The 19,103-nt window shown below is 45.3% G+C and overlaps 2 protein-coding genes and 1 non-coding gene across 3 annotated transcripts in view; 2 read left to right on the top strand and 1 right to left on the bottom strand.

Moving 5' to 3' along the window:
- The window catches only part of sde2 (SDE2 telomere maintenance homolog (S. pombe)), a 77,046-nt gene that overhangs the window by 44,992 nt on the left and 12,951 nt on the right, over positions 1-19,103 (top strand). The gene's annotated exons all lie outside the window — the stretch shown is intronic.
- lft1 (lefty1) lies at positions 151-11,008 on the bottom strand. The gene is made up of 4 exons (XM_072500218.1): positions 10,728-11,008; positions 8,626-8,869; positions 4,426-4,662; positions 151-2,463 (listed from the first exon to the last, which is right to left on the bottom strand). Exons 1-4 carry the CDS (start codon positions 10,966-10,968, stop codon positions 2,142-2,144), a joined length of 1,044 nt encoding a protein of 347 aa, XP_072356319.1. The 5' UTR covers positions 10,969-11,008; the 3' UTR covers positions 151-2,141.
- LOC140415719 (U6 spliceosomal RNA) lies at positions 9,661-9,767 on the top strand. The gene has a single exon (XR_011944631.1). It is a non-coding gene; the product is annotated as a U6 spliceosomal RNA (small nuclear RNA).

Below are 19,103 nucleotides of genomic sequence, written 5' to 3'. Positions count from 1 at the left end.
CTAATATTTGTATTGGTGATTATTTCAAGATAATTATTCTGGGTAATATGATGGTGGATAGAAGAAGCTGTTGTAATGTTTTAAAAACCTCTAGAATCCACTCTTTGTATTTGCACAGCAATTTGAAAAAGACTTTTATTTATATGGCAGTTTCTGACATTTCACCATCTCTTAAGTGCTTGGCGATTGCTTTGAGATAGAGTGACAGAGCACATGGACCAGCTAGTTTTCATCTTGCACAGCACGGTCCCACAAAAGGCAGCAAGATGAGTGACCAGTTCATTTTCAGTTTTGCGGTTTGATGGGAGAATGAACTCCCTGCTCCTCCTCGAATAGTGCCCTCTAATCTTTAAATGTCCACATGAGGAAGGAGCCATTGGGGCCCTGCAGTAAGCCCCCCGCCCCCAGGTGAAGCCAGGCCCCTATCAAAGCACTAGCACCTTCTCAATGCCCTACGCTCCAGTGTCGGCCTGAATCAATTCCTGGCATGTGGTTTGAATTTTAGATGATGCAGTGACTATTGATCATTTACGCAGATGGTGTATTTACAATGAGACCCAAACAGAAAAAGCTCAGCAGATCAGCTGTGGAAAGAGAGGAGCGGGAAGAAGGTAATGTTTTGGGTCGCTGACCTTCCATCAGACAGGAAAGAGCGGTAATTGTACTCCCAAGTCTGCCTGTCTTAGCAAACTCAGTAGATTTAGCACAGAGTTGGCATAGGTTGTGTGAAGCTCAGGATGCCAGGGAATTAGCTAAATATACAAGCGGTTCTCTGGTAAACAGAAATTGTGGTGACTGGGTTAGCTGTCGCGCTGCTCTGCTGGGATGGCTTTGCAGACTCTGCATGTGCAAACCCACTGCTGTTTGCCGTGTGAGTCCAGTTTTCTGCTTTCTACACATGTAGAAAACTGCCACATATCACAGGGATGCCATGACTAAATGGCAGACAGGGTTTACAGGATAATTTATTCCTTTTGTTAGTAAAAATGTAGGGGCTACTTCTTGCATGTCCGAAGAATGGGTATAATAGTGTTGTGGTTATGATATTGGGTGAGTAACCCAAAGCTTAATAAAGTTCAAATCTAGCATTGGTAAATTGTTAAATTGAATTCAGTGAATCTGCTGATGTGACCCAGCTCCAATAATATAAATGACCCAAAAAAACAATCTGCTGGGTTACAGAGATAGGGTGGAGGCATGGGCTTGGGTAGGGTGCTCCTTCCAAGGGCCGGTGCAGACTCAATGGGCCGAATATCCTCCTTCTGCACTGTAAATTCTATGATTGTAAAATGCCAGCATATTCAGTAATTGAACTTGAGGGAAGACAATCCACTATCCCTCTGTGGTCTGGCCTCAATGTGACCACAATCCCACATTATAGTTAGTTGTGTTTAGTCAATCATTTTGCAGACTTTGCCTGCCTTCTGCTGGGTTGATGTGTGATATGCACGTGGTTTGAACCATTCGTTTGAACCACAACGTGATTGTGCCATTCTGTGCTGTTTGTTTTTAAAATTTAAAGTACCCAATTCTTTATTTCTCCAGTTAAGGGGCAATTTATCGTGGCCAATCCACCTACCCTGCACATCTTTGGGTTGTGGGGGTGAGACTTGCGCAGACACCTAAAGAATGTGCAAACTCTACACGGGCAGTGACCCAGGGCCGGGATCAAACCCGGATCCTCAGCGCCGTGAGGTAGCAGTGCTAACCACCGCCACCATGCCGGCCTACTTTTTTTTTAGCACATAGTGCACATTGTTATGCCGCCGTTTCCCCTTTGATTTTGTAACGTCAACCGTTGTGACCAAGGCCAGAGCATGTTTTTGAGGCCTCCCTCCCACCCTGTACGTGAGATCGCTTCAAGAATGAGCCCAGGACAGGACCAAGAGGGGAGTTTACTGCTGTAATATAAATCCTGCCTGCCCCTTCGTAACCCTGCAGGAATTAAAAGGCAAACTTCTAACTGAATTTAATGTGATTGACATCACTGCCCTCTGTGAAAACGAAGAAACAGAAAGGGCAAAAATAGACATTTTCAAGTTCGTATTTACATAAAGTGCTTTGGTTGTGCATCTCTGTCTGCATTAGAATTTTAAGCAAAGCGCATTCTCTGAGGAAATATTGATCCACGGAGGTCGCTGTTACATCACTGTGACATTGTCCATGGTGCAGCCACACTTCTCGGTGATCATGTTGGGGAACGCTGCCACCTCGATCTCGGTGTAGTCTCCCCTCTTCACCAGATACATCACGGGCAGGGAGGCGCTCTCCACCACCGCACAGCTCCTCTCACCATAGTCGAAGGGCCACTGTGGCTGCTTGCAGCCCCCCATGCAGTGGAAGGCCTGGTAGCCGGGGGGCTCGATGATCCAGTACTGGGTCCAGGTCAGCTCCCTGAAGTTGATGAAGTATTCCTGCCTGCAGCAGCTCCCACTTTGCTTTCCACCACAATCCCCAGTACTCCTAGACATTGAAAAGAGATTGAGTTAAAAAACTACCTGCAAGGCAAGGCAGGAATAAATCGCATAGAAGGTACTTGTTTTGATAGCTTGATGTTAAATATGAAATAAAGAGTACAATAGTTAGTGACTACAATTGAAATTTGCCGTTCTTTGATTTAAGAGGTGGCCTTTTAATACCAAGAAACTCCCAATACACATAATAAATATACAATAATGGCTGGTTTAAATGACCCAAAAGGCTGTCATTCAATAAGATGCAAGTGACATCCCAAACTGCAGGAGGGAAGATTTGGTAGCTCAGACCTCTTAATTGGATTGTGACTTTGAAATTGCTGCTAGCTAGCTGCCTGCTGCTAAGATTTAATGTATTGTGGAGGAAGGTTGAGATTCAGTTTCTCAGTCGGTAGCTGCTGATTGGAGCTGGTCACTAAAGCTTGCAGAGTTGTGTTGCTGTACCATTTTACTGTAGTTAAACTGAGGTGAAGCGCATTAATCAATATGAAACCCTGCTGCTCTACAGTGGTTCGCTGCTAATCCAGTCCCACTGTGAAAGGTTATTCCATAGAACACAACAGACACACTTTTAAAAAAACCACTTCAGAAGTGAAAGAACCACTTATAAGTTTGTCTAAGTTTTTCTGCTTATACACACTAATAGAATGAAAGAGTTAACGTACGAGGAGAGATTAAACAGTTCTGGCTTGTACTCGCTGGAGTTTCGAAGGATGGGAGGGGATCTGATCGAGGTATATAAAATACTAAAAGGGATTAATAAAGTAAACGTGGACCAAATGTTTCCCTCTTTTGGTGCAATCTAGAATAAGAGATCACAGATATAGGTTGAGAGGCGGTAGATTTAGAACTTCTCGCAGAGGATGGTGAATTTGTGGAACTTGCTGCCCCATAGTGCAGTGGAATCCGAGTCATTAAACGGTTTCAAAAAGGAGATGGATATATTTCTGATTTTCAAAAACAGGTTAAAGGGATATGGGGATCCTGCAGGTAGGTGGATTTCAGACCAGAAAGAGAAAAGCCAGGGCAGCACGGTGGCACAGTGGTTAGCACTGCTGACTCTTGGCGCCGAGGTCTGGGTCACTGTCCATGTGGGGTTTGCACATTCTCCCCGTGTCTACGTGGGTCTCACCCCCACAACTCAAAAAAATGTGCAGGTTAGGTGGATTGGCCTCGCTAAATTGCCCCTTAATTGGGGAAAAAAGAATTGGACACTCAAAATTTATTTCAAAGAAAGAGATCAGCCGTGATCTGGTTGAATGGCGGAGCAGACCTGAAGGACTGAATTGCCTCCTTCTCCTAATTCCTACGTTCCTATGCTCATTGCAGTCTGTCCGCCATTTGGCCCATCGAGTCTGCACCAACCCTCTGGAAGAGCACCCCCCCTAGGCCCACTCCCCTGCCATATCCCCATACCCCACCTAACCTTTGACTCTAAGGGGCCCCTAATCCACCTAACCTGCACATCTTTGCACTGTGGGAGGAAACCGGAGCACCTGGAGGAAACCCACGCACACACGCGGAGAACGTGCAAACTCCACACAGTCGCCCAAGCCGGAATTGAACCCGGGTCTCTGGCGCTGTGAGGCAGCAGTGCTAACTACTGTGCCGCACTGCCGCCCCACTACAGTAGCTGTTAGATTTTAATTGAATAAAATCTGGAATAGAAAGCAAGTTTCAGTAATAGTGACCAAAAGCAACTACAATGGTTTGACGTCTTAGTTACCATTACGGATTGTAACTGCTTCACTAACCTGGTCTGGCCTACATGTGACTCCAGATCCCCAGGCATGTGGTTGACTCCTAACTGCCCTCTGACATGGCCTGACAAGCCACTCGGCTCGAGGGCACTAGGGGATGGACAGCAAATGCAGGCTGGTGATTCCAGTTGTGTGGCCGGCAGGATTGGTTGTTACTCCAGACAAATGGCTTTAAATTAAGGCATACTCACCCATACTGCTCGAGGTTGAGAGTGTAGAGGACTAATTCTGGTTTTCCCAGAACTTGGCCAACGGGGCTCTGTGTGCTGAAGTGCACCAGTTTGGCCAGTTCAGCGGCGTAGCTGCCCATTCGCTCTGCCTCGATCCTGATCTCCAGGTACATGGGCATATCTGCAGTCTTCATCCAGTAGTGCACGGCCTGAGTGACATCAAGGCTTTTCCACCCAGAGTCGAGGATCGGAACCAACCTGCAAATTGCAGCAAAAGCTGTTTAGTCAATTCTTTCCCTCTCGCCTTTCCGGTGTGGAAAACAACTCAACCGATTAACAACCAAATCCCACTCCGAATTACTGAACCAGAGAGAATATCCGATTCATCAAAAAGGATGTAAGCAACAATTCAGTGTTTCATGTCATTCCTTAAAGTTGTGTAGCCGGATTAAGAACATGGGTAAAATAAGGGTGGGAAAAGATTACGTGGCTCACTGAACTTTGTCTGCGTCTCGTTCTGATTTCTGTTGCTTAGAATCTTAAAGCACAGGAGGACATTTAACCTATTGTATCTATGCCCGCACTTTGAAAGCACTATCTAATTAGCCCTACACCCCTGGCCTTTCTCCAGAACCTGCAGATTTCCTTCCCTCCCAAGTATTTATCCAGTTCTTTTAGTTTTTTAAAAAATAAATTTAGAGTAGCCAATTCTTTTTTTTTCCAATTAAGGGGCAATTTAGCGTGTTCAATCCACCCAGCCTGCACATCTTTTGGGTTGTGGGGGCGAAACCCACGCAGGCACGGGGAGAATGTACAAACTCCACACGGACAGTGACCCAGAGCTGGGATTCGAACCTGGGATCTCAGCGCTGTGAGGCAGCAATCCTAGTCACTGTGCTGCCCCAGTTCCCTTTTGTGACCTACGAATAAATCTGTTTCCAAGATCCTCTTAACTCACAACACGATTCTCCTCATCTCACCTCTAGTTATTCTGTTTTTAAAAAAAAGTTTATTTTCACAAGTTTATACTTGCAGCCTATTCCCCTTCCTCATTTTAAAGTGATTCTCGGGATTTACCTCATGTAAACCATACACTGTGTATTTTTAAAATACCAGGCCCAGTTTATCATCTTATTTACCTTTGTGTTCTCGCTGTAAATGAAAAGCTGTCTACAGATCTTTCCCAGTAGCTCAGGCACAAGTGGTATCATCAAATGACCCTGCCTGTAGATGAGCAAAAACTAATGCAAAACTTCTAAATACAAGTTGTGTGCAGGTAGAGGGGAAAACAGATTGAGGAGTGTTCCTGTACTGGATTGTGCTCTGTGGATCTTACTGAAGTATGTGAGGAGAAGTGGGACCGAGGATCTTCTGGGGGTATGATTGGACTCAGCTGGTCAGACCCCTGCTAATCTGGCGAGGAGAAAATCGAATTTTACAGTTTGAACGGGGTCTTTTGGCCCAGGGACTTATTTTAAAAATTTTTAATTTAGAGTATCCAATTAATTTTTTTCCAATTAAGAGGCAATTTAGCATGGCCAATCCACCTATCCTGCACATCTTTTGGGTTGTGGGGGCGAAACCCACGCAAACACGGGGAGAATGTGCAAACTCCACAAGGGATCGAACCTGGGATCTCGGCGCCGTGAGACATCCGTGCTAACCACTTGCGCCACCGTGCGGCCCTTCCACGGACTTATTGAAAGGGTATCTTTACTAGGCTCCATTCTCATGTCCTGTTTTGAGTAGTTCTCCAATGCCATTTCAAATGTACATGTTCCTACTTTTTAGTTGCTTTCTTAATTCTTCGATGAGGAAAGTGAATCTAACCTATCCAGGTTGAAGTTAGAAAGCGAGTTGGGGCAATGAGGTGCGAAAAGAAAAGGGACAGGAGATGGAGGCTGGTTAGGTGATTGGACAGGAGGTAGCAGAGGGAGTATAACATGGAAAAGGATGAAATCATATCCAGCTTTGGGAGGAAGAGTGGAAAAATGCAGACTTTTAATGTTGGTATTCAGAGGGATTTGTGTGTCTTGGTACATGAATCACAAAGTAAATGTGCAGGTGCAGCAAACTGTTAGGAAGGCACATTTAATTTAACGTTTTATTGCAAAGGGTTGGAGTACAAAAGTAATAATCTTTATTGTCACAAGTAGGCTTAACACTGCAATGAGGTTACTGCAAAAAGCCCCTAGTCACCACATCACGGCACCTGTTCGGGTACACTGAGGGAGAATTCAGAATGTCCAAATTACCTAACAGCACGTCTATCGGGACTTATGGGAGGAAACCGGAGCACCAGGAGGAAACCCACACAGACACGGGGAGAACGTGCAGACACCGCACAGACCGTGACTCAAGCCGGGAATCGAACCTGGGACCCTGGTACTGTGAAGTCGCAGTGCTAGCCACTATGCTACCATACTGAGTACTGTGAGCGGTTTTTGCTTACCTAAGGAAGGATAAACTTGCCTTTGAAGGCAAACTTGTAACAACGGTTCACTAAGTTGATTCCTGGGAGGAGAGTGTTGTCCTATAACAGAAGATTGAGTCGAATGGGCCTATATTTAAAAGAATGAGAGGTAGTCTCATGAAAAAATATAGAATTTATAAAGGGCTTGTAGGGTAGATGCTGAGAGATTGTTTACCTGGCTAAGGAGTCTAGGATTAGGGGTCACTGCCTCAGACTAAGGGTCATTTAGGACTGAGATAAGAAAGGTATTTCAGGGGCAGCATGGTGGCACAGTGGTTAGTGCCGCTTTTCACAGCGTTCAGGTTCGATCCCGGCTCTGGGTCACTGTCCGTGTGGAGTTTGCACATTCTCCCTGTGTTTGCGTGGGTTTTGCCCCCACAACCCTAAAGATGTGCAGGATAGGTGGATTGATCACGCTAAATTGCCCCTTAATTGGAAAAATAAATTTTTTTTTTTTTTAAAGAAATGTATTTCCTAATATCAGATGTTAGGTTAACTGATTTAGAATTCCTTGGTTTTTCTGTCATTTTTCTGAATAGCAAAATGACAATTTTACAATCTGAAGATCGAAAATCAAAAGAACTTTGGAAGATTATGATGAGGGCATCTACAATGTTCTCACCTATTTCCTTTTAAGCATAAAGAGAAACCATCTGGTCTTTAGGATTGGTCACTCTAGTGCCATCGTTTTCTTCATTACTGCTATTTAGCTTTATTGAATCCCTCACCCTGATTTAACATTAGTTTCCTTGTGATATCTAGCATACTCTCCTTTTTCTAGAATAGAATTCCACCAGTGCAGAAGGAGGCCATTCGGCCCATCAAGTCTGCACCGAACTTCTGAACGAGTGCCCTACCCAGGCCCACTCACCCGTCCTATCCTCTGTAACTCCGTAACCCCATCCCTGGACACTGAAGGCCAATTTAGCATGGCCAGTCCACCTGCACATCTTTGGACTGTGGGAGGAGACTTCGGAGCACCCGGAGGAAACCCACGCAGACTCGGGGAGAATGTGCAAATGAACAGCTGCCTCACGGCACCGAGGTCCCAGGTTCGATCCCAGCTCTGAGTCACTGTCCGTGTGGAATTTGCACATTCTCCCCATGTTTGCGTGGGTTCCCCCTCACAACCAAAAGATGTGCAGGGTAGATGGATTGGCCTAGCTTCATTGGAAAAAATGAATTCGGTACTCCAAATTTAAAAAAAAAAGAAAGTCTCCCAAGGTGGGAATTGAACCCATGTCTCTGATGCTGTGAGGCAGCAGTGTTAACCACTGTGCCACCGTGCTGCCCGCGGTTCTCTGCTGTAAATACCAATATTAAACCATTGTTTACCATGTCCGCCATTTTCTTTTTTCATTGGTGATGTATGTTAACTGTTTTCAAATTGCACCTGACTTTTGTTCTAATATAATTGTAAAGATTATTTGGTGTGATTTTTGATTCTCTGGCAAGTATTGTATCGTACAATCTATTATCATCCTTCCTCATCACTTGGGCATCAAGGATGGGCAATAATTGCCAGTGATGCGCACTATCCGATAACTAATATTTTTTTTTAAAAAGGACTTTTAAACATTGCCAAGCACGAAATGAGTCGTAAGTGATTGATTGAAACCACCTGTGACAAATGAGAGGCACCGGCCAGCTTTCATGACAAGTATTTTTCTTTTAAAAGAACAAAATTGACTTTTTTGGGAAAGGGCTGCCGAAACCAGATTATATTCCCACATTAATCCTGTTCTTACCTGGAGTCTATGAGTGAGGTCCTGTTACTGCCGTCAGTCAAAATCTTGACCCAGTACACACTGACCCTGGCGTTGTTCACTGGCCGGCTGTGTCTCCTGGGAGGGAGCGCTCCCTTGTGGACGCCTTTCTTGAAGAGCTTGAGCTCGGCCATGGTCACCTCACTGTTTTCAGGGATCAGCCCCTTCATATCAAAAACCAGCCTCTGCCTGCTGGGGTCCGAATAAAGCACCTCTCCTGTTGTATCTGCAGGAAGGGGGCAGAGCACAGATAAGGCGGGTTGTAATCTCGTTTCCACTCGATTGCCTGAGAATATTAGTCCTCAAAAGATTTCTGAGAATCCACTGTGTATTCCAGACAGTGTGAAATTGGCTGTAGCCTTTGTAATACACACAGCTGTGAATCTCTCATGAATTTGCAGCTCTAATTGTAAAGCTCTTCCACAACTCTTGCTCCTAGACAAGGCTATGGAGCTCTTGAATAGGTGATTTGTTATCAAAAAATTGTAATCCTGGCAGTATAGAAAAAGAAACTTAACGTACACTCTTATTTTTAAATGCTGGGTAACTTCATTGTTGATGGCTAATTTATGCTGGCACATTTCAGTCAGAGATCGCATCCCTGACCATTTTGCTGTGGACTTCAGTGAGAATACAAGAAGATAAGAGCTAGGAGCAGGAGTAGGCAGTTCAGCCCCTCGAGATCATGGCTGATCTCCTCTCGGCACTTTCTATAACCCTTCAACCCATTACTAATTAAAAATCTATCGATCTCCTCCTCAAATGTGATCAATGTTCAGGCATCCACTGCACTCTGGCGTAGTGAATTCCACAGATTCCTGACCCTTTGAGACAAGTCATTTCTTCTCATCCCTGTTTTCAATCTGCTATCCCCTATCCTAAAACTGTGACCTCTCGTTCTAGATTGCCCCGCAAGAGGAAACACCCGCTCTACGTCTACCTTTTATCATATATACTTCAATTAGATCTCCCCTGGGGGCAACACGGTGGCGCAGTGGTTAGCATTGCTGCCTCACAGTGCTCGCTTCGGCAGCACAGATACTAAAATTGGAACTATACAGAGAAGATTAGCATGGCCCCTGCGCAAGGATGACACGCAAATTCGTGAAGCGTTCCATATTTAAAAAAAAAATTTTTTTTTAAAGCATTGCTGCCTCACGACGCCAAGGTCCCAGGTTCGATCCCGGCTCTGGGTCACTGTCCGTGTGGAGTCTGCACATTCTCCCTGTGTTTGTGTGAGTCTCGCCCCCGCAACCCAAAGATGTGCAGGGTAGGTGAATTGGCCATGCTAAATTCCCCCTTAATTGGAAAAATGAATTGGGTGCTCTAAATTTAATTTTAAAAATTAGATCTTCCCTTATTCTTCTAAACTCGCAAGAGTGTAGGCTTAAACTACTCGAACTCTCTTCATAAGCAAACTCCCCCAACTCTGGAATCAACCCAGTGAACCTCCTCTTAAATGCCTTTAATTCAACTACCGAAGCATTCTGAAATCTTTCTCCCCGTTTAGATAATAAGTTGCCTTTCCATTTTCCGGCCAAAATGGATAACCTCACACTTATCAACGTTAAGCTCCATCTGCCAAAATTTGGCCTCATCACCTAACGTAATGGGGCCAGTTGTGATGCCTTGCAGTTCAGCAGACCTAGAAACGTATTTTTAAAAATGTCTTCACACCGTTTCTGTCCAGGGATCCCTTTCCTACATTTCTTTCTGCTTCTTAGGGAAGTGATGGGCATCACTGTGGGCTGTGCAGTGAAGGAACCAGGGTGCTGGCTTTCCACATCTATTCAAACTGACTGTCTAACACCCACTATATGTATGGTGAGGTTATGTTGGACTCTTTCCTTGTGTTTATGCCGTGGTGTGCAGTTGACAGTGGGGAGACGGCCACTGCGTAACCCAAGGAATGATCTCCCAGAATACACCCAGTATATTCCTCTCCCTCAACTGGCTGCATTGCTATAATATAAGCCATTTCCCAGTGTAAGGTAGTGCCCGTGGGAAAAGTGTGTGTCAGTGACGGGAGATGTAGTTAATGTCCTCCGATCCAGAAATAAACTGGTGAATTAAAAGCAGTTTACCTGCATTGCCTGGAACCCCTCGTAGGATGCCGGCCAGGCTGGGCAGAGCTCTCCGCTTCCTCTCCTTGTCCTTGTGGAGCTGCACCATGGCGATGTACTTGTTTCTCACATGAGCCGGGACCACCATGTTCTCCAGGTCTCTCTTTTCGATCTGCGGCACTTCCCTGAGCCCCAGTTTGTGAAGCATGGCGTACTTAATATTGTCGTGCAGGATTCCACTTACCTGGCTTGCCTGAAGCATGAACAGGATAAAGCCGAGCAATTCAACAGTCGAGCTGCTGTTGGTTCTGGCCATGTTCTTGGAGGGTCTGATATGACTGAGTGTTTCACCACCCCGCCCCCGCCCCCCCTCAACTTAAAATGCTGGTTGCCTTCTCTTTCAAACTGATGGTCGCCCTTGAGTTTTTAAAGGAGCTGTTGTACTCCAGACAAAACAAATTGAATAACAAGACCAGACATCAAAGACCATACAGTCAAAGTCACACCCGTTAAATTTGATTGACACCTTCTAACCCCTGGAAATTGCAAACCAAACGGGAATGGGCTAATTAAAAAACACACAAAATGTTTACAAAAGGCTGAGCTAACCCGTGTGAAATTTATAACAAACAGTGACACAGGACCTGCCAATCCTCCAGTACCACCTTCGCTGTATCACCCCCGTCTGTGCTGTATCTACCCCTCCCAAGCACCCGTGATCCATGTGTGATCCTGGTCGGTGAGTGTTCACCAGTTACAAAGAGAGCATTTGCATTAGATCTGCCCTATCTGCAACTGATGACATTTGAGTCAGATTTCTCCCATCTGTACCCAGTATTAACATGCACACAGTTTTCAGCAAAGTTCCAGGATTGTGACCAGAAGCCGGAACTTGGACTGTTTCATTTCCCTCCTTAATTAACTGAGGCCAATTGTATTGTCATTGTCTAATTCAGACAAATATGGGAAATTGAGTCGACAGAACAGCTTCACACTAAGCAGCAGGCACAAAGAACAGAAAGAAGATTTAACATCAGAGTTCTGAAGAAGTCAGAATCAGAGAATCTACAGTGCAGAAGGAGGCCATTCGGCCCATCGAGGCTGCACCGGCCCTTGGAAAGGGCACCCCAATTAAGCCCACACCTCCACCCTATCCCCATAACCTAGTAACCCCACCTAACCTTTTTTTAGACACTAACGGCAATTTAGCATGGCCAATCCACCTAACCTGCACACCTTTGGACTTGTGGGAGGAAACCGGAGCACCCGGAGGAAACCCACGCAGCCATGGGGCGAACGTGCAGACTCCACACAGACAGCAACCCAAGCTGGGAATCGAACCTGGGACCCTGGAGCTGTGAAGCAACTGTGCTAACCACTGTGCTACCGTGCTGCCCATACCGACTCAAAACATTAACTCTGCTTTTATTCGCCCATCCTATTCACCCATACTGTGGTGGCCAGTTAGTGACCTCGGCATTAATGTAGCTTACACTACATTCTGCATGCGATTAAATTAAAGGCTTAATTTTGTTGTGTGCACAATTGCATCTTCTGCTTAGGTAACTGTGATCTGATGGGAACTGGGGAGAAATAGTTGACGATGAGAGCTGCTCAATATTTTTATATCATTGCTATGCTGATGTGTAAATATCTTTGCAATCAATAGTGGTGAAAATTCACTTTGAGTGCTGCCTTGTCAGTGAGGGGCTGAGAATTGCAGGGAATTATACTGCAGCTACAGTGTTAAAACTGACCATCAGTTCAACTATCAGGGCTGGGGTTTATACTCCACACAAGGCTCTCACTACCCTACTTCATATAATTCTATCATCATAACCTTCTATTCCTTTCTCCCTTGTGTGCTTATCCAGATTCCCCTCAAATGCTAGTCACCATAATTACTCGTGGTCGAGAATGTGGGGAAGCTAACTGCAGCTTGCATGATATGTCTGACCCAGGAAAGGAGTGGAATATACAGTGTCATATTCAGCCAATTTATCAGTTGAACGTGGTGCTAATGTTGTCAGACTCTTAATGCTTCATTAAAATAATTAAAAATAGAGCAGTAGATGACTAGCAATGAATTAGGAAGTAGCAAATCAATGCACCACAATTAGAATTACTGCTTTAGACTGGCTACCCACTGTTTAAATATACATTGTCATAAAGGGAATGGCTTTTGTCAGTCAGGCAGAAATGATCGACAGTGCTGTTAATGAAAGGGTAATAAAGATAAATTTAACACTGCCAGGCTCTGAGTTTATCCAACAAAGAGCTGCATAACACAAGACCAAGAAGATCCTTGATTGACCTCCAAGCCAGTGTGTGATGGGTTAACTGATCTCATCTGGGACAGCATTCCAAGTACTGTGATTGTCCTCGGAACCACTGGCCTAGCCAACCGTGTGCGAGAAAAAAACCCAGTGAGGATGGCTCAAGGATGCCGTCTGACTAGGCTTCCAGCCTGGGGTCACTTGCATTTTGAAACTCCCGCCTTTATTTTCAAATCCCTCCATGCCCTCACACCTCCCTATCTCTGTAACTTCCCCCAGCCCCACAACCCTTTGAGATTTCTGCGTTCCTCGAATTCTGATATTATCTCTGATATTAATAGTCGTCTGCGCTGCTAGCTCTGGAATTCCCAATTTCTTTTCAAACACACCTCGGAACCTCTTTGATCAAGCCTTTGATCATCTGCCATGTACTTCCTGAGGTGGCTTTGTGTCAAATTTAATTTGGTAGTCACTTCTGTGAAGCGCCCCGGGGCATTTTACTATGATACAGGTGATATAAATGCAAGTTGTCCTTGACACTTGGCTATGGTAAAATTTATCTTTATCCCTCCATGGGATGCAGGTGTCAATGGCAAGGGCAACACGGGTTGCCCATCCCTAATTACCCTGCGCTGAGTGGCCTGCTAGACCATTTCAGAGGGCAGCTAAGAGTCATAGGAGCAGGAGTGGGCCATTCAGGCCATTGAGCCTGCTCCACTATTCAATATGATCATGGCATTTGCACATTCTCCCCGTGTCTGCGTGGATCTCACCCCCACAAACCAAAGATGTGCAGGTTAGGTGGATTGGCCACACTAAATTGCCCCTTAATTAGGAAAAAAATAATTGGGTACTCTTAAATTTAGAGAAAATACATGGCTGATTCAATGGTGACATTCAAAGTGAAAAGGCCTTTAACACCCACTATCCCCATAATCCTTTACATTATTGTTAATCAGAAATCTATCAATCCTTACTTTAAATATATCAATGTTTTAGCTTCCACAGCCCTCTGTAGTACAGAATTCCAAAGATTCACAACCCTTTGGGAAACAAAATTTCTCCTCATCTTGGTCCTCAGTGGCTTCCCTTATTTTGTGACCTCTTCTCCCCCCCCCCCCCCCGTTCGACACTCCCCAACCGAGGGAAAGCTCTCACTGCATCTCTCTTGTCTATTCCTTTAAGTATTTTATAATACTGGAGTCACGGGTAAGGACGTCAAATTTCCTTCCCTAAAGGACATTAGTGAGCCAGACGGGTTTTTACAACAATCCACAATGGTTTCATGGTCATCATTAGACTTTTAATTCCAGATTGTTATTGAATTCAAATTTCACCATCTGCTGTAGTGGGATTCCAACCCGGGTCCCCAAAACATTACCTTGGGTCTCTGGATTACTAGTCCAGTGACAATGGCACCATGCTACTGCTTTCCCTTGTATATTGCAGCCAAAGGTCTGGAGATAGGTGAAATACATGAGATTAGGATCATTAAAAACAATGGCTCATCACAATGGCCAAAGTGAGACTTTGAGCAGGATGAAGAGAAGGTTTAATGGTGGCACTTGAAACATCTTCAATGTAGTGCTGAGGGAGTTCTGCAGTGCAGTGATGGAGGTGCTATCCTTGGATAACATGTTAACCAGGGCCCTTTCTTTTTTTATATATATTTAGAGTACCCAATCATTTTTTTTCCAATTAAGGGGCAATTTAGCATGTCCATAGAACATAGAACATTACAGCGCAGTACAGGCCCTTCGGCCCTCGATGTTGCGCCGACCTGTGAAACCACTCTAAAGGCCCATCTACACTATTCCCTTATCGTCCATGTGTCTATCCAATGACCATTTGAATGCCCTGAGTGTTGGTGAGTCCACTACTGTTGCAGGCAGGGCATTCCACGCCCTTACTACTCTGAGTAAAGAACCTACCTCTGACATTTGTCTTATATCTATCTCCTCTCAATTTAAAGGTATGTCCCCTCGTGCTAGACATCACCATCCGAGGAAGAAGGCTCTCACTGTCCACCCTATCCAATCCTCTGATCATCTTGTATGCCTCAATTAAGTCACCTCTTAACCTTCTTTTCTCTAACGAAAACAGCCTCGAGTCCCTCAGCCTTTCTTCATAAGATCTTCCCTCCATACCAGGCAACATTCTGGTAAATCTCCTCTGCACCCTTTCCAATGCTTCCACATCCTTCCTATAATGCGGCGACCAGAATTGCACGCAATACTCCAAATGCGGCCGCACCAGAGTTTTGTACAGCTGTAACATGACCTCATGATTCCGAAACTCAATCCCTCTACCAATAATCCACCTAACCTGCACATCTTTGGGTTGTGGGGATGAAACTGATGCAGATGCGGGGAGAATGTTACCAGGGCCCTTTCTAAGTGTCCTGGCCAATATTTAATGGGGGCACAGTAGCACAGTGGTTAGCACTGTTGCTTCACAGTGCCGGGGTACCTGGTTCGATTCTCGGCTGGGTCACTGTCTGTGCAGAGTCTGCACATTCTCGCCGTGTCTATGTGGGTTTCCTCCGGGTGCTCCGGTTTCCTCCCACAAGTCCCGAAAGACGTGCTGTTAGGTGAATTGGACATTCTGAATTCTCCCTCAGTGTACCCGAACAGGCGTCTGAATGTGGCGACTGGGGGATTTTCACAGTAACTTCATTGCAGTGTTAATGTAAGCCTACATTAGTTTGACACTAATAACGATTATTATTATCTGTCAACCACCATCATTTGAAAACAGATGATCTGGCTATCACCTCATTACTGTGTGTGGGAGATCCTGTCTGTGTGTAGTCATTTTCTAGGGTTTGTTAATCGTGGCTTATGACATAATATCACTGAGGCAAGGTGACGAGGCAGGCCTAAAAACTACCTCAGCCGATATGAACAAAGAACAGTACAGCACAGGAATAGGCCCTTTGGCCCTCCAAGCCCACGCCGACCATGCTGCCCGTCTAAACTAAAACCTTCTGCACTTCCGGGGTCCGTATCCCTCTATTCCCATCTTATTCATGTATTCGTCAATATGCCTCTTAAACATCACTATCGTATCTGCTTCCACCACCTCCACCGGCAGCGAGTTCCAGGCACTCATCACCCTCTGTGGTTAAAAAAAACTTGCCTCACCCATTTCCTCTAAACTTGCCCCTCGCACTTAAACCTATGTCCCTATGTAAATTACTTTTCCACCCTGGGAAAAAACATCTGACGATCCACTCTGTCCGTGCTACTCATAATTTTGTATGATGTGGAGATGCCGGCGTTGGACTGGGGTGAGCACAGTAAGAAGTCTTAAAACACCAGGTTAAAGTCCAACAGGTTTGTTTCAAACACGAGCTTTTGGAGCACAGCTCCTTCCTCAGGTGAATGAACATGCCTCTTCATTCACCTGAGGAAGGAGCAGCGCTCCGAAAGCTAGTGTTTGAAACAAACCTGTTGGACTTTAACCTGGTGTTGTAAGACTTCTTACCATAATTTTGTAGACCTCTATCAGGTTGCCCCTCAACCTCCATCGTTCCAGTGAAAGCAATCCGAGTTTATCCAACCTCTCCTCATAGCTAATGTCCTCCAGACCAGCCTACATCCTGGTAAACCTCCTCTGCACCCTCGCCAACGCATCCACATCCTTCTGACAGTGTGGTGACTAGAATTATACGCAATATTCCAAATATGTCCTAACTAAGGTTCTGTATAGCTGCAGCATGACTTGCCAATTTTTATACTCAAGTGACCTGACCGATGAGGATGCCGTATGCCTTCTTGACTACTTTATCCGCGTGCGTTGGCGCTTTAAGTGATCTGTCGACCTGTACATCCAGATCTCTCCACCTGTCAAGACTCCTAAGGGTTCTGCCATTTACTCTATAATTGCCTCCTGTATTAGACCTTCCAAAATATATTACCTCACATTTGTCCGGATTAAACTCCATCTACCATTTCTATGCCCAAGTCTCCAACCTATCTATATCCTGCTGTATCCTCTGCCAATCCTCTTCACTATCTGCAACTCCACCAATCTTTGTGTCGTCCGCAAACTTACTAATCAGACCAGCTACATTTTCCTCCAAATCAAAGGTCCCAGCACTGATCTTTACAGGACACCACTAGGCACAGCCTTCAATTCAGAAAAGCAACCTTCCACTGCTACCCTCTGTCTTCTATGATCGAGCCAGATCTGTATTAATCTTGCTAGCTCACATCTGATCCTGTGTGACTTCACCTTTTGTACCAGTCTGCCATGAGGGACCTTGTCAAAGGCCTTACTGAAGCCCATGTAGACAACATCCATTGCCCTTGCCTGAACTTTGTCACTTCCTCAAAAAACTCGATCACGTTAGTGAGACAGGACCTCCCCTTCACAAAACCATGCTGCCTATCGCTAATACGTCCATTTGTTTCCAAATGTGAGTAAATCTTGTCCCTAAGAATCTTTTCCAATAATTTCCCTATCACTGATGTAAGGCTCACTGGCCTTTGATTTCCTGGATTATTTCTGCTATCCTTCTTAAACAAAGGAACAACATTGGCTATTCTCCTGTCCTCTGGGACCTCACTTGTGGCCAATGATTTCTGTCCCAGCAATCTCCTCCTTGCCTCCCTCAGTATTCTGGGCAGAACCCATCAGACAGCACGGTAGCATTGTGGATAGCACGATTGCTTCACAGCTCCAGGGTCCCAGGTTCGATTCCGGCTTGGGTCACTGTCTGTGCGGAGTCTGCACATCCTCCCCGTGTGTGCGTGGATTTCCTCCGGATGCTCCGGTTTCCTCCCACAGTTCAAAGATGTGCAGGTTAGGTGGATTTGCCATGATAAATTGCCCTTAGTGTTTGGTGGGGTTACTGGGTTATGGGGATAGGGTGGAGATGTTGACCTTGGGTAGGGTGCTCTTTCCAAGAGCCGGTGCAGACTCGATGGGCTGAATTGCCTCCTTCTGTACTGTAAATTCTATGAAATTCTATGACACTGAGGACCTATCTACCCTCTGAAGGAGCACCCCACTCTCCCACCGTACCCCTATAACCTCACCTAACCTGCACATCTGTGGACACTAAGGGACAATTTAGCAAGGCCTATCCATCTAACCTGCAAATCTATGGTCACTAAGGGACAATTTAGCAAGGCCTATCCATCTAACCTGCAAATCTATGGTCACTAAGGGACAATTTAGCAAGGCCTATCCATCTAATCTGCAAATCTATGGTCACTAAGGGATAATTTAGCAAGGCCTGTCCACCTAACCTGCACATCTATGGTCACTAAGGGATAATTTAGCAAGGCCTATCCACCTAACCTGCACATCTTTGGACACTAAGGTACAATTTAGCAAGGCCTATCCACCTAACCTGCACATCTTTGGACACTAAGGTACAATTTAGCAAGGCCTATCCACCTAACCTGCCCATCTTTGGACACTAAGGTACAATTTAGCAAGGCCTATCCACCTAACCTGCACATCTTTGGACACTAAGGTACAATTTAGCAAGGCCTACCCACCTAACCTGCACATCTTTGGACTGTGGGAGGAAACCCGCGCAGACATGGGGCGAATATGCACACAGTCACCCGAGACTGGAATTGAACCAGGGTCCCTGGAGCTGTGAGGCAGTAGTGCTAACCACCTTTTGCAGTATCTAAAATATATGTGTACAGAAGCTTTTGCCAGAAACAAGTGTTTCTCTAACTTGTCTAACAAATGGGATCAGAATACAAGCAGCATTACTTGGCTGCACACACACACACACACAGTAAGTAGTAGCGACATGATTATAAATTCTTGACCTTTGCATTTACATTACAAAGAACTACTCACAAATCCTGCAATCAAAAAGGATAATCACCATCCTGTGAAAGCCTGCAATCCACATTCCTGCTCCTGGGAATTATCCCTGTCTAACTTGGGAGCTCCTGGAATACACATCCGCTGGGTTTACTTGTGTTTGATGAGAGGCTGAGAGACATCAGCAATCGGTCTGGCGTTTTGATGCTAACTTCTCCGACTTGACTTTGGGATGCAGAGTGAAAACTAACGTGTGCAAACAAGTGTCCTGAAAAAGAACCAGCTTGTGCACCATGGTAGGGATTTTCACAGTAACTTCATTGCCGTG

This window comes from Scyliorhinus torazame, chromosome 4 (genome assembly GCF_047496885.1).
Source record: "Scyliorhinus torazame isolate Kashiwa2021f chromosome 4, sScyTor2.1, whole genome shotgun sequence".
Classification (NCBI taxonomy): Eukaryota; Metazoa; Chordata; class Chondrichthyes; order Carcharhiniformes; family Scyliorhinidae; genus Scyliorhinus; species Scyliorhinus torazame.
Note: the sequence above shows the minus strand (reverse complement) of the source record. Positions and strands in the feature narration are given on the sequence as shown.